General features: G+C 37.7%; 1 protein-coding gene across 13 annotated transcripts in view; it reads left to right on the top strand.

The window, feature by feature from the left end:
• The window catches only part of LOC105926066 (membrane-associated guanylate kinase, WW and PDZ domain-containing protein 1), a 144,806-nt gene that overhangs the window by 31,626 nt on the left and 97,234 nt on the right, over positions 1-15,946 (top strand). For all 13 annotated transcript variants that reach the window (XM_036138854.1, XM_036138852.1, XM_036138846.1 and 10 more), the window contains exon 2: positions 6,107-6,223. In XM_036138854.1, the coding sequence (XP_035994747.1) occupies positions 6,107-6,223 (117 nt within the window). The remainder of the gene's footprint in view (positions 1-6,106; positions 6,224-15,946) is intronic.

The following is a 15,946-nucleotide window of genomic DNA, read 5'->3' as shown; positions in this document are numbered from 1 at the left end:
CCCGACTAGCTTGTTTTGCTTGAATCATGTCACGATGTCAATTGTGTGCACATTTATGAAAACCCCATCCAATTACAACCACATCACCAGGAGATGGATGCATTTTGTGTACGTTTATGTGGGAGGAAATGTGTAAAACCGTTTGTGTTCTGATGTTTAATTGCACTCGCCCCCCCTCCAACCCCGCTCCTAAAATGAGACAGAAATGCATAACTAGATTTAAGGTTATGTAATGCTGACTGGAAGCACGGAGGATGTGTATAATCCACTCCTATTTGGGTTAAATCCATCCCTCTCTCTCTCTCTCGTTCTCTCTCATCATGTATATCTGGAAGAGGACAGGGGCCTCACATCCTCATACAGCTCCCTTCTGCATCATCAAGCCTGAAAAGCACCAATCCCTGCCACACACAGCATTTCGCCAGCTGGCTGCAAATACATCTTAGTTCTTAGGAACCATCTCACAATGCACTAATGTCTCTGGTGTATTACTCTTCTGATGGAAGGATTTTAGCGTGTTTAGGTTCCAAATAGTCCCCTTCAATCTCCAAAAGGAAGTATTTGTATCATCACATTAATCCTTTTCAACACTAAGTATCTGCAAAACAGGCATTTCACTTCTTTTTCAGCAAACAATAATATATATGACTTTAATGATAATAATAAAGGTAATAATAATATAAGCCTCATTGACAGATCAACGTTGCAGTCCATCTTACATCTTTATATACATATATATATATATAATTTTTTTTCATTATTTATTTATTTATTTTTGCTGACCTCTGCTTCTGATCTAAGCAACAAAACTACTTGATCAAGTTTAGGAACACATCCAAAAGGGAAGTGTTATATTTGAGTTTTGCCCTTATTCCTTGGATTACCACACTGATGCAGCTTAGATATAACTGTGTAATACAAATTGATCAATCAACATGACACGTTGAAATTCAGTCTTAACATGAATGTGTTATACCCTAATTACATGGTTGTGTACCTGCCTTGTGCTTCAGAAGCAAAGTAAGATATGCTGCCTTAGGTCAATAATCCTCCAGTTTTACCTTCCTACATTTCTGATATTAAAACTCGTACAATCAGATTTTGTTTATCATTTTCAGACAAAAAATAATAATCCACTGCAAACTTCTGGGTTGCAAGTGATATTGACGGCTCCAGATTTTTGTCTGGATCTTAACTTTGTTTTGACAACCTTGACCACAACACCTTAAAAACCACACCGCAAGATCTGATTGGAATATTTGGTTCACCTTTTATCTTACCTTTCAAACAGAACATACAGTTTCCATGTCGACCACAACTTTACAATTGAGTTTAAAATTGTTTTCCTCAAAGTTTACATTGCATTGTGTGTAAGCATTAGTAGCTGCTCGAATTGTCTTATAAGCCCTATGAATTGGGTCAAATGTTTTTGGTAGTCTTACCCAAGCCTCTCTCAATAGTTGAGAATTTTAATAATAGCTTGAATTCTGGTCCATTGCTCCCAACAGAACTGTTGTAACAGAGTCAGGTTTGTAGGCCACCTTGCTCCTACACACCTTTTTAGCTCTGGCCACAAACTTTCTCTGGGACTGAGATTTAGGCCTAGCGGTGACCACTCACTGACTTTTTTGACTTTTTGCCACTTTCATTGTCTATTTGGAAGACCACATTTTACACAGGCTTTAGCTTCCTGAATAATGTTGATATGTTTCCACATTTCTACCCAATATTCTTTCCCCATGATGCCATCTACTTTGTAAAGGGCACTGGTCCACCATGTAGTAAAACCCTTTCAACCGTTTGCTTCGTATTTCATAGTTCTCCTCCAAATGTAACAATGGTTATTACAGCTAAACACTTAAGTTTTGGTTTAATCAGACCACAGAACATGTATATATATATATTTTTTAGAAATGTTGTTGTTATCTCTGTATACTTTTGCTTTTAGAGGAAAGTTTTCTTCCGCTCTGAGTGGCATTTCATGGCCTTGTTGATGCAAGACTTACTGGGCTGTAGACAATCACACTATCTTACCAGCTTTAGCCAGCATCTTCACAAGGGGTTTGACTCATTCTGCAGCTAATTTGTATTTTTCACACTAGAATTCATTCATCTCTGTGATACAAAACCCACCTCCTTCATAAGCAGTACATGGGCTGGAGACTTTCATGGTTTGTATAATTGCATGTAATTTTGAACAGATAAACTGCCACCTTTAGGCATCTGGAAATTGAACCAGGTTTTCACCTTTCAGTGATTTAAGAAAGCCCACGTGATGTAATGGCTTTGTAAGCTTCTTATAGCATCTTATACTAAACCTTTGAGCAAATGAAAGTAACACCTGTGAAGATATTTTAAAGAAACACCTTGAAGAAAATGCAATTTTTGTGTGACATCATGGGGAGATCAATAGAAATCAGCCAATATATCAAAAACTCTCCAGAAAAGGAAATAGAAAAAAAGTTGGTTTGATTACCATGAATTTCTTTGGTTCTGAGCATGTTGGATAGAATCGGTTGCTGCAGTTTTTGCTTATTGAAAGCTAATGCCAAATTAGCCAAGATGTAGCTTTGCTGAAAGCTCTTTAATAAATTCTTACAATATAGTAGATGATAAAAGCAGTATCATTTGATATAGCTACAAAACTGATTTCGTATACAGCTGTCATAAATTACTTCAGAAACCTTTACAAAGTTTAGTAGTATAATAAATAAAAACAGATTTTTTTATTTTTTTATTTTTTTTAGGCTGATTTAATTTCTCTGCAGTGAAAATCAGCGGGATATCATGTTTATCTTGACAGGCACAAAAAAGAAGCTCACGCGACACTGTGAGGTGATTGAAGTATGTGATTGTCACAACTCTAATCCACATAAATACTGAATATTTGATGACTTTGTCATTGATGGAGCATGACTCCTGGGCAGCCCAGTCTCTGCTCGCTGTATGTGCCCGCAGGAGGGGGGTCATTTCTGACAAGAGTCTTTATCCCTGGGAAAGCATATGAGCCAGCAAAACTGACAGGAAGACGAGTAGGAATGGGAACATGTGTAACATATTTTAAATTGGTTGTGGGTTGTATAAATCAAAATGGAGCAGCAGGGGATGCACCAATGGAATACTAGTTTTTTATATATATATATATATATATATATATATATATATATATATATATATATATATATATATATATGAAAGCGAGAATCTGTTTTTCCTTTAACAATCTGACTTCTGCTTGCCTAGCAGGGACCTTAATCATGGTCGTCAGCACTGGCTGGTTGCTAGGTAACAATTACCTGACTGTGCTTTGCTTGCACTGAATTACGTGTGTGTGTGTGTGTGTTTAGGAATAGAAAAATGCAGCAATGCAGAATACCAAGCTGTGTCTCGACATCTGGGCAGAAATATCACAAAGCAGGAGGAGATGCGGCTTAGTTTGCCAATAATATCCTCTGGCTGAATTTTGTCCAGAATTTTGTTATTGTTTACACCATGTTGTAAATGTGACTGTAAATCTTATCAAGTCTGTCCCCTAATTTTTGTCTAAAAAAGTAGCAGGTGATATGATATATTTCACGTTGGTATGTATAGATTAAGTCTCTCTAGTGGCTCGTTTTGCTTCAGTATTCTCACCCATCGAAGGTGGGATGACTGGGAGGTCACTGAGCGCTGCGATCCTCCCCCGCCATCTTCAGTAGCACTTCCTGTCAAGCTACAATGACTTCCTGTTTTGCTGCCAAGCTCAAAAGGAGCAATTGGAAACTAGGAGGATCTGTGGCTATACAGTATCCTTTCTATCTTTTCCCATTCTGGCATCTTACAACTGTACAACTCAATGGTATCGATTTCATTTTTTGAAGAAATGATTTTAGGTGATAAAGAATTGCAAAGTAATGCGTAATTTTAAAGTGGAAGGAAATTGTCCCCTTTTTAAATCATTTCAGAAATTAAAACCTGTAAAGTGCATTTGTGTTCATTTTACGTTAATTTATTACCCTTAAATAAATTCCATTGCAACCAATTGCCTTCAGAAGTCCCCTAATTAGTGAATGGAATTTACCTGAGTGTATCTTAATCTCAGTTTAAATACAGCCGTTTTATGATGGCCTCAGAGTAACTTGAAGACCAAGGAACACAGCAGACAGGTTTAGGGAAAAAGTTGTAGAGAAGCTTAATGCCACAAGATTAAGTTTGAAATGTAACAATATTTCATGCTTTGAACATCTCGCAGAGCACTCTTCAGTTGGTCTTTGAAAAATGTAAAATGTATGGCACAACTACAGACTCACCATTACATGGTTGTCCAAATAAACACATGCTAGGCTTGAATAGCTTTACTCAAAATGAGGGGCCAAGATACCCTTGCTAACTTTGAACGAGCTCAGGTTGTAAAATCTATTGACAACTTTTAGCAGATTTATGGAAGCACGGCAACTGTAAAAAGACACGTTCAAAGTTTGTGGGGCAACACAGCAAAAATGTGGAATAACGTACTCTCGTTTTGATGAGAACAAAATGAAACTTTTCCCGGGCAGATGGTAAACTCAAGGTGATGTGGTTTAGCACATCATCTTGAGTTTAACTATCATTACTGAGACATGGTGGTGGCAGTATCACTGTGTGATGTTTTTCTTCAGCAGGGATAGGGAAGTTGTTCAGAGCTGATGAGAAAATGAACGGCGCTGAATGCAGGACGGTCCCAAAGGAAAACATTTTAGAGGCTGCAAAAGAATTGCACTGGGGCAGATGTTTTCCTTCCAGCAGAAGAACAACCATAAGCAGATAGTCGGAAGGTTTTGGACACTTTTCATGTGTGGCCCAGTCAAAGGCCAGAACTAAATTCAATTCAATTCAATTTTTGTGGTGAAACTTCAAAATCGCTGTTTACAGACGTCCTCCATCCAGTTTGTCTGAGTTTGAACTATTTTGTAAAGAGGTTTTGGCAAAAATGTCTCTCTTTAGATATGTAATGTGCAGATGCTCTAAAAAAAATTGCAGTGAAGGTTGGTTTTATAAAGTGACTCGGATTGTGGATTATAAATGTACAACACAATGTTCAGACTTATTTGTAAAGAAGTAAAACCATGCATCATTTTCATTCAGGAGATTTGCACTATGTTGTCTTTGTTTTTGTCTATGAAACAAAATTCCAATAAAACACATTCAACATTGTTATGAAGGAAATTTTATTCAAAAAGTTAATGGAGCCTGAATAGCCTCTGCAATGTAATTTTACTTTAACAAGAGTGAATTTTAGCATCCAAAAAGTCATCATTAACCTTCCAGTGAGGATACTGAGCAGACCCTGTTATCCAGAAGACAGAAACCAGGAGAGACGCCTCTGCTGGGATCTGTGGCCGACAACGGGGACATGGCACCTCCCACAAGACCTGTCTGCCAGCTCTGGCAGACATGGTTGATGTATTTGGAGATCATTAAATGGTCCTAAATGAGACCCTGGCGTGAGAGCGAGCTCTGGCCATCTGGCCCCATTGTGAGCACTGGAGCTCTCTTCAAACTCACTCAGCAGCAACCACACATCTGATTGGATGGACTCTGGGTGTGCTTTGCAATTTCATCCAATCAGATGCCCTTTTAGTGCTTCGCTGGAACCTGTTCCAGTCTCTTCCCGTAATAGAACCGTCCTGTTGCATACCGTGTCTCTTTTTGTTGCAAGGCTCAAGGGTGGGACGGTTTTTGTTTTTTCTCTGGGATTTTGTCCTTCAACTAGTACATTGAATGTAAATAAAATGCATTCAGCAGTGACTCATTTTCAGGTTTTCCAGATTCATAAATGCATGTTTATTTTACACTGATATTTTCATAAAATCAAGCTTTTGCTGAGCACACTAAAGTCAGAATGTTTAATATTATATTTGATTTATGCATCTTACACACTTAGAAAAGGGTTAAAATAAATGTACTTAAATGTACTTAACTAAAGTACCTAGAAACTGAAATTTCTTTCAAGCTCTGGGATGTTAAAGAAACTGACTGTATTTTACCAGTCAGTTGCTGTGGCCTTTAGCAATATAGTTTTGTCCAATGACTTGTTTGATCAACGTTTGTTTTACATCAGTTGTTTTTGTCTGTTTCCTTTTTCCAGGTCACAAGCTCAACAAGGACCTGAAGCACTTCTTGAGCTTGAGGTTTCAGAAAACGTCGCCTGACCATGAGTTGCAGAAGACCATCCGAGCCAATTTATATCGCCATGCTGTGCCTTGTGAGTAAAAAGCCCAAGACCATGCTTATGCAAAGACATCTGAGTGGAGAAGGATATCTTTAAAATGGTTTAAAAGGATATCTTTGATCATTGTTTCCACATTCTTACACTTTTTTGCCTTCTTACCTATTTGTATTATCACTTTTCTTTATTATTATATCATTTAGTTGATCCATAAATCATCTGGTTCTGATTTTTTTTTTTTTTTGCCATCATTGAATTCTATTGCCATGGCTGTAAAAGGACATTTTTGAACACTGTTTAAAAGTTTTGTCAATGCAGCCCAGAAAAACATTCTTGTGTTGACTGAGCTGGAGCAGTTTCTGAAGATGGGTGATGAAATAAGCAAAGAGTGGCCTTGAGCCAAAATATTCAGCAAACAGCCAGACTCCCCAGCTGGGCTTGGTTACGTCAAAGACTGTTAGATGTGGGTGAAAAGTCCAGTAATTCTCTGTATTTTCTAGATTACCTCCAAGTATTTTTGCTTGCTAAGTCAATGGTGAATCCTCACTAGCTTTAAGATTCAGTTTGGCTAGTGTGGGGTCTGGATGAACGAACACTGAAGCTGGTAGTTTACAAATGAAAATAATAATAAAAAAACTGACTGGAAAGTGTGAACATTGTTACGAAAGTACTTGTACAGAAAAATGAAGATTTCAATACTATAAAGGCAAGGCAAGGCAAGGCAAATTTATTTATATAGCACAATTCAGTACAGAGACAATGCAAAGTGCTTTACATGATTAAAATATTGGAAAATAAAACAGAATAAAAGCAAGTAGGGATAGTGTAGAAACAAAAAAGAACATTTGAAAACAGTAAAACATTTTAACTTGAACATTCAAAGGCAATTCTAAACAAATGTGTTTTTAATCTTGATTTAAAGGAACTCAGGCTTTCTGCACTTTTACAGTTTTCTGGAAGTTTGTTCCAGATAAGTGGAGCATAGGAACTAAATGCTGCTTCTCCATGTCTGGTTCTGGTTCTGGTTCTGGTTCTGCAGAGCAGGCTGGAGCCAGAAGACCTGAGTGGTCTGGAGGGTTTATACGCTGATAACAAGTCTGTGATGTATTTAGGTGCTAAGCCATTTAGAGATTTATAGACTAACAGAAGTATTTTAAAGTCTATTCTCTGAGATACAGGGAGCCAGTGTAAGGACTTTAGAACTGGGGTTATGTGCTCTACTTTCTTAGTCTTAGTGATAAAGAGCACATACTGAAAAAAAATTAACAAGCACACCCACACACAGAGAAAACAACATTAAAAGATTAATATCTCCCAGCTTAGGAAGTATTTATGGCCCGGGCTAGTGAATTTAATAAAACCACCGGCACGCCAACAGCACTGTGGCTGCTGCAATGTCACATCAGACTCTTAAAGAGCTATTTGATGCCTTTTACCCACCAGGAGTTATCAGCCAGTGTTACTGGTGAGACACAACATTTAAAATGGATTCTCCTGTGCTGGGCTGGGAGGTGAATGATTTATCTCATATAAACTCGTTTTTAGAGCATTTTAGACCAAGCTGAAGTTTTTCACTGCGCCCTATTTAATCTGCATACGTTATTAGGCAAAGTATACCATGATAATTATTGCTTAACTGGGTTTGGTGCACAGACAAACCAGCAGTGATGCCATATCTTCAGTATGTAAATCAAATTTCTTTTTAATTTATCACAAAACTGAGATGACTTCTGCCATGTTAAAACAACTGTCTCTAAGTTCAAAAAATGCAATACGCCGATGGAAATTATTTTTAGAAACAGTTGAAGTGCTTCTGTATTTGCATGATCCTGTTGCTGGCATGGAAATATATGATTCATCCAGTAAAGACTATATAATAGGTCACTTACCATAACAATGACTTCCCATTTTAAAGATGTAATAGATAAAGAGATCTGTAAAACGACAAAATATGTACGACATGCATCAGTCAGGGAAAGGAACCCTGTTTCAAAGAATTTGTGTTGAAAACGGTTTTAAGTATTGATATTTTTCAGCACTCACATTTCAGTGCTTGTTTTCATTTTTTATTTTTACAAAAAAAGTAAAGATGGGCAAAATCATATTGTTCATACCAAGAGAATGTTACCTTGACAGTAGTTAGGGGTTGTTCACAATTTTCAGCCTTATACAAGCGTATGAACCGTATGCTTGTGGCTGGTGGTGGTGGGGGGAGTGGAGGTCATGTATACACATAAATGATGACTTGTTGTGATATGGCCTGTATTTTAGCACATTTTGCTGTTCTCCAGTCATTCAAAGTTGTCAACCTGGGAGAAGGAAACGATGTTGCCTAGTCCTCTTATTATGACCCACTTTGGGCTTGTTTTTTTTCTAAAGTCACTTCTAAATCTCAAAATATTTTTTGGCCTGGTTTTTTAAAGTGAAGTCGCTGATTTGGGATTTTTTTTCCCCCCAACAGAATCTCTTTTACTGGCTATCCTGGTTTATATCCCATAAGGACCTTAATAAATCATGTGTTTAAAAACAGTATTAAATACAAATAATCTGTGCTGTTCAGCAACGCAGTTGTGCTCCTTTACTTGGTACTGGAGCAGTTTGCTAAATATCATTGCTAAACATATATTTACAGACTATAAAGATCTAGATTGATATAATTTAAACACTTTTTGAGTAACTTTATTCATTATTTTAGTAGCTATTACAAAATATTACAATAACGTTTTTTGTCCATTTTGCCGGCCCTAGTTTTCCATACTAATATTGTTATTGTTCTGACCACATGACTAGGATTTACCTTTTTTAATATCTGATGACTCTAAGTTGGCCATATGACTGTATGCAGTGACATACAGTCACAGGGTTACAATTTACTTCCAAAAAAGACTGTGATGAATATTTAGACACATTTACTGTCAGTGTTGTTTTGGCAAAGTGTTCACAATTTTGGGTCTACTATTTTTTAGTAATTAACACAATCATTTTTATTTTATTCTATTTTGTACATATAAAAACAGAGAGCTGTAATGAAAAATAATAAATATATATATATATATATATATATATATATATATATATATATATATATATATAATGTGAACATTCTCAGTGTGCAATGTGATGGGTGCATGGTTCAGGAGAACATCCAGAGCTTGTAAACCAGCAGTCTGTTTATTTATTTATTTACCTTTATTTAACCAGGAAGTCTCCTTGAGATTAAAATTTCTTTTAAAAAGAAGACCTGGCCAAGGTAGCTGCAAAATAAGAAACAATGTAAAACGGATGGTACATAGTCATAAACCACAATGTTGAGTGAAGTCTCAGCAAAAACGGTGACATTCCTCATTCACTCCATCCTTTATGATATTCTATAAAATATTTCATCGATATGAATTTCTTTTAATTTAAGAGATTTATGCAGATTATTCCATTACTACTGTGCATGAGGGTAGAATTTTACTGAAGTGTGTAGAAATCCAGGGGAACATTTAATAGCAACCACTACATTGCTAAAGGCAATATAGTCCAAATGGTTGTTTCTAGAGCTGATAGAGAGAAGGGGTGCTGAGACACTGTGGGAGTTTACCCAGCAAAGCTTTACAGATGAACATAAACCAGTGATCTTGCCTACGAACACTTAATGATGTCCTGCCAACAAAATCATAAAGAGTGCGTTGGTAAGTGAGAGATTTAGCATTTGAAATTAACCGTAGAGATGCAGGATAGACTGCATCAGTGGAGGATTTTGCATGGCTCTGCAGTATATGCCCATAATCTATAACAGACATAATGTGGCTTCTACATGCTTTTACTTTACTGAAAATGTGAAACATTAATTTAATTCTTTGATTTGAAGTTTCTTAACTAAAGTAGTGATATGTATGTTAAATTTGAGCATTTCATCAATCGAAGTGCCCAACTCCTTTAGTCAATGTACCATCTAGAGTGAGGATTTTTAGATTGCTAATATTTTGCAGGTGAACCTTCGATGCAATCTTAAATTTGGATTTCTGTTCAATTAAAATGAGAATTAGACTCTTCAAAGTCTCTTGTAAAACCTGAAATGCTGTTTGGAGTTTTTTTATTGCCTGTGCTGCAGAGAGAGCAGAACAGGCTCAGCACTAAAATCTGCATTTGTCTTTGTCTCTCTTCCTTTTTTGATGTGGACATGTTGCATTGTGTTTGCTAAATGCCAAACACTCTGACGACACTTTTTTAAAAATCTAATAATCTCTTATCTCTTTATTCATTTTAAATTGTTCATGTCTACGTTACGGAACATATAAAACATTTTTTGCACCTTTTGTTGTTTAAACTGTCATTTTAATTTAGCATAAGATGAGCATCTTACCATGTGTATTAATGTCCACACCACTTAAGTTGTTACGATCAAACCAAACAAATAAACAGATCAACCCGGTTCTCCTTTATTTATGTAAAGTAGGATTTGCGTATTGTTTTGCTTACGTCTGAATAGGACTGCACCTTAGTAAAATGAAGCTCGCAGACAAATGCACTTTTACTATCTTTCTCTTTTGAGCGAGGCTGTTTTACTCTCAATCTGTGTCTTTTTTGCGCGCGGCCATGTGACTGTTAAATCCGCCTCTCTGAGCCTGCCTCGGTGCCCTGCCTCGGATTATGATGTTCTCATATATTGAAAATAGATTCCTGCCTGATTATGTGATAAACATCTCAGCTCTTGCAAAGGTTACTGTACAACGGAGAGTTTCTTACGTGCTGAGGGCAAAATTGTGTACTAAGTAGCATTGCATATTAAATAATCCATAAAAGCTGCAAATATAGTTTATAAGCATGTTGTGAATGAGTGTTTTAGGGTTTTTCTTTAAAGTGCAGATAGTGTTTTTGTTCTTACCAACTAGTCATCTTATTTACGTTTCCCTTTTTCTACACATTTTACATATGTTACTTAGTACGACTGTGGTTTATTTCCTCTTCAGGAGGTTCCAAATAGTTGCACTGGCTACAGTTGATGTTTGTTCAATATTTCTATTCGATGCCCCATTTTTTCAGCCTCTCAGGAGTAGACAGCTGTCTGTTTTTCATGTTGGTTACACCTCTCACCATAAGTCCAATCTTGACTGAAAGTAGACATTCACTGCTATTTGTTGGTTGAATAGTAAAGACACACATGGGTAACAATGCACACGTGTTAGTCACATGTTCCAATACAGTTATTTGTCTGAAATGTGTGGTTTGCTACCCATAATGCTCTCTTTTGAGTTGTGTATCAGATCCAGATTTTAAATACCTAAAAATAAAATCAGAAAACCTTTGCCACATATTAATCTTTTCCCCCCTCTAACTCAAGTGTTTGCAGCCGCAGCACAAATAAAATAAACTGGCCTCACACATTTTGAGATGGACGGCATCTCTCTGAACTAATATTAGTTGTTAATCTAAGTTATGTCTTTTCATCCTACCTTGTGAGAACTGTTTTCACAAAGTGGCCAAGAAAGGCAACAGATATCCACCGTGTCGATTTCTTTCTTTTCTTTACTCATTCATGTCCAAACACAGTCAGCTCAGCTCTGTGCCAGGATGTGCTTTGAATCCCAGCATCCGAGGAGTTACGGTGGTATCAGAAGTTAAAGGTGAGGATTTTATTCAGCTCGCTGTTGAGTACTTAGACAGAGTTCATTACCTCTTCAAGGGAAAACGACCATCCTGTTCTGAACAAGGAAATTGAAAAACATTGAATAACTGCCACTATGCTTGTATAATATAAATTCTTAGAGCAGAAAAACTGACTACTCTTTATAGAAGCTCAACCAGAAGTTTTCTTTTATCCAGTGCAAACTTGGAAATAAACAATCTTATCTTTGTTAAGAAACAAAACAACAGAGGATGTTTCAAACAGCTAAAAACTAAGCTGCCTATGTATGGTATGAATGTATGGTATTCATTTGTAATGTGTCCATTTACTTAAGAATCTCAGAAAAGGAGGATTGACGCGTTGGATGTTTTTACTCTACAACCCTCGTATACTGTATAATAAATACTACATGTAATTATTTGAAAGTAAAAATGGCAATACCTAGAAGACATTGAGTTTAAAGAGGTACATGTGCTGCACGTCTTTCTGTATCAAATAATTGTGATCCAGCTTTCATGTTAGCTTTATGGTATACATAAACATACTTGGCAATGCTTGAAAAGTGATTCATTTGGAAGAAATAAGATGGAAAACAATTGCAGAATATCAGCAGTGACTGTTGTTCATAAGATTTGTAAAAGTCTAACAGTGAACAAACAATGATGAACTTGATACTTTTTGCTTATCTCAACATAAAAAGCTTCTTTGTCTCTGAATAAAATGTTGGACCACTCTGCGCTTGTAGACATACTGTAAATTGTTAAACTAGGCAAGGTTAGAAAAGACTAATCATTGTGTAGTTTCCCATGGAAAAAGTTAATGTGTTACTCCATCTCTGTGTTTTCTGGCTTCCCTGTTGTTAGCAACAAAAAGGGTTCTTATCAAGGATGCCAATGGTCCTTTCAGAAAGAAATATTTTTCAGTTATATCTTTTAACATAATAAAATAGTAATGGAATCCAAACAAAAAATAAATAAATTAAAAAGCACCGGTTTTTTTAATGTTGTGTTTAATAAAAACTGTACACCGATGTTCTTTCTATCCTCCAAACATGCCGCTAAACATCCGGCAGTTGTTCAAGGGCATTTTGGCAAACTCCTTACAGTCAGTCATATGAATTTTATTGATAATTCAGAATTCAGATGATTTTATGTTGATTAAAAACTAAAAATTCTATGTTTCCCAATAAGACTGGACAAATGATCACATTTTTAATCACAATTTCCAAATCGCAGAGGTCTGCCATTTTTGGGTACGTAACAATTAATGTATAAGATGCATAACATGTTTAAAGTGGGTTTGCCTCTACATGGAAGGAAAGAGAGTTACAGCAGTAAGATAATATGATTTTATTACTTCTTTTAAAGTTTACATAATCAGTACATTTTACCAGAAATTCTCAGGAATCTCACCATAGCATTAAGTACCAGTCAAACTGTTTAATACATAGACTGTTTGTTGGTTGCACTTTGCACTGTTAGACTGTTCATTACATTTGCTCCCATATACATATGGGATAAATGTATACATTTGTTCTAGCTTTTTCCTTCTACTCAACTTTTCATTAATATCCGTGGATATAGCACTCTATAAACAGCAGTTTTTTTTAACAATGACTTTTTGTGATGTTAGGAACAGGCTGTCACTGTCAATTCAGTCCTCACAATAGCCCATAACATTTCTCTATTAAAACTCCTTTTGTGTTAATTGGTTGTGTTTTCTTCAGCTGATTTTCGGGTGCTTTATCAGAGGTATATGTATTCCACTTTTTGAATTAGATGATGTAAATAAATTACCTTTTTAGCAATATTCTGGTTCATTGAGATACATTAAAGTAGAACAGTAAAAACATTGAAAAACGTTTCCTGGTCCAATCGTTTTCTATTTCTTACCCTTTAGACAAAGGAGTCATATTAACCTTTATTGAGTTTATCTGCATTCTTTTGATTCTCTTGCTTTAACTTGACCTTGATCTTTAGTTTTTTAGGAAATCCTTTTTTTCCATTCCTCCCTTTTTCCTCTCCTGGTGACCTACGATCACTGTTGTCTCATTTTTTTTTGTGTCTCTTTCTTTTCGTCAAACCCAGAGACACACATGCAAATTTGTTCTTTAGCATGACAAGGCAGAATGACAAAAGTAGTCAAATACAAGCCACACGTCTTTGGCCTGTGTTTTCTTTGTCTCCGCTCTTTGTGTCTCCTCCCCCTCTCCTGAGTGCATGTGTTGTTTTCCCTTCCCATGCGTGACTCGAACAGGTGCTTTTCCCTGCACCATCAGCTGATTTTGTTATTTTGTTATGTTTTTTTTTTCATTTGGACCAAGTGTGTGGATGAATCCAGTGTTTATATGAAGGACATCCTAGCAGTGAACTCGCCTCCTCTCCTTTCCTTGGCCTGTTGCTACAGATGGCCATTATTTGCAGCAAATGTCACAATTGATAGAAAAAGTCTCTTGTTCTCTCTCTCTCTCTCTCTCTCCCTCTCTCTCTCGGGATTCATTTCCCTCTCACGTCTACAGCTGCTGCTTGTGGATGAGGGTTATCTCTACGTTATCCCAGGGTTTGAACCACAGAGTGAACCGGTCCTCCCTCCCCCCACCTGATCCCTCCCTCTGTCGCTCTCCTCTCTTCTTCACTTCAAATCCTCCAAGCGAGTGTCAGCGTCCCTGTGGTTCGGCGTGGTGGCGGCTGCCTTTCTCCGTCTCTCTCTGTCACACTCTAGCTGCTCCCGCCGTCTCCCTGCCACTGCTGTTCTTACCCTTCATCGCCACCCCTTTCTCTCTCTCTCTCTCTCGCTCTCTCCCTCATCCTACCCTCCCCTTCTTGCTGTCTTTCACTCCCTCGCTTCCTTGTTTTCCACTCCATTGCCGATCTCGGGGAAATCATTGTGGGAGACAAATTTCTGTTTGCTGCTCACACAAAGTAAGGGATTACTGGTTGATTTTTTGTTTTTCCAGCTCCAGGCCCTTTTCAGCATCCAGGCAAGTGGCAGCTCCTTATTGTATTTTTCTCTCTCTCTCTTTCTTCTTTTTGATGCTCTTGCCATCATCCGCCATCCAAAGGCTGTGTGTATGCATGGCTGTGTGTGTGTGTGTGTATGTGTGCGTGTGTGTGGTTGATGCTGTGTATATAGGCTAAGGGAATCAGGGATGGTGGGGGTAGGGGTGGGAATTATAAGAGGGGGGGGGGGGCAGGCACACTCTGAGCAGGCATGTCCAACCCAGAGGGACAGATGGCCAATAGCCCTGGTGCTTTTTCCTTTTTGCTTTTCTGATTCACCCTGCAGGCTTTGTATAAGCTGCACTAATACACCGACATTCTTTTTTAAGGAGCAAGACATGGCCGCTCTCCTTTAGCTGGAAGAACGGCTAGCAAGCAGAGGCAGAGAAGGTTTTAAGATTGGAGAGAAGGAGGGAAGACGTGAGAGGGGGGGGTCATCGGTCTTGAATGCGAGGAGGTCAGGTCCAGATGCTGCCCAAACAAAAGGGCTTCTCTGAGGGGGAAGCGTGGCACTCGCCATTGTGTGTGTGTCGCTGCATTGCAGGGTGCTGCTGAGGAGCCTCATGCTAATGATGGCCATTCATTCTTGTAACGGATGAGTGGGCCCCAGCTTCTGTTCGCCTGCTTTTCACACACGCACAGTTCGTATTTTTTGCTCATGTGACCATATAACACACCGTTTGCTCTGTTGACGGTAACCCCCCCCCCCCCCCCCCCCAAAAAAAAAAAAAAAAACAACAACAAAAAAAACAGAAGAATCTTATCTCACTGAAAGGCTGGTCATGCAGGGTTTTACATGGTAATGGTGTATGAAGACAGGTGCAGACTTTCGCTATTCATATGTGTGTGTGTGTTTACATGGACTCTGTGTGCTTGTGTGTGTGTGTGAGGTTCATATTTAATGAATAGGGTTGTGATTTACCTGCAATATATGTAATATTTTGCAGATGCATGCACAAACAAGCAATAACTGTCACCAATGAAATTATTCACAGGCAAAATGCGGACCAAAATAACCAAAAATCCCACATCATCTCCGAGGTATTATGAATTGGCAGCATGCCATGAAGGCGGTGGTGTCTGATTTTGTTTTGATACTGCCAGTCTCCTTCCGGGCCCACTTCAAAGGTATTTTATGGTAAAGAA

This window comes from Fundulus heteroclitus, chromosome 1 (assembly GCF_011125445.2).
Source record: "Fundulus heteroclitus isolate FHET01 chromosome 1, MU-UCD_Fhet_4.1, whole genome shotgun sequence".
Taxonomy (NCBI): domain Eukaryota; kingdom Metazoa; phylum Chordata; class Actinopteri; order Cyprinodontiformes; family Fundulidae; genus Fundulus; species Fundulus heteroclitus.
The sequence above is the reverse complement of the archived record's forward strand: the minus strand, read 5'-3'. Positions and strand labels throughout refer to the sequence as shown.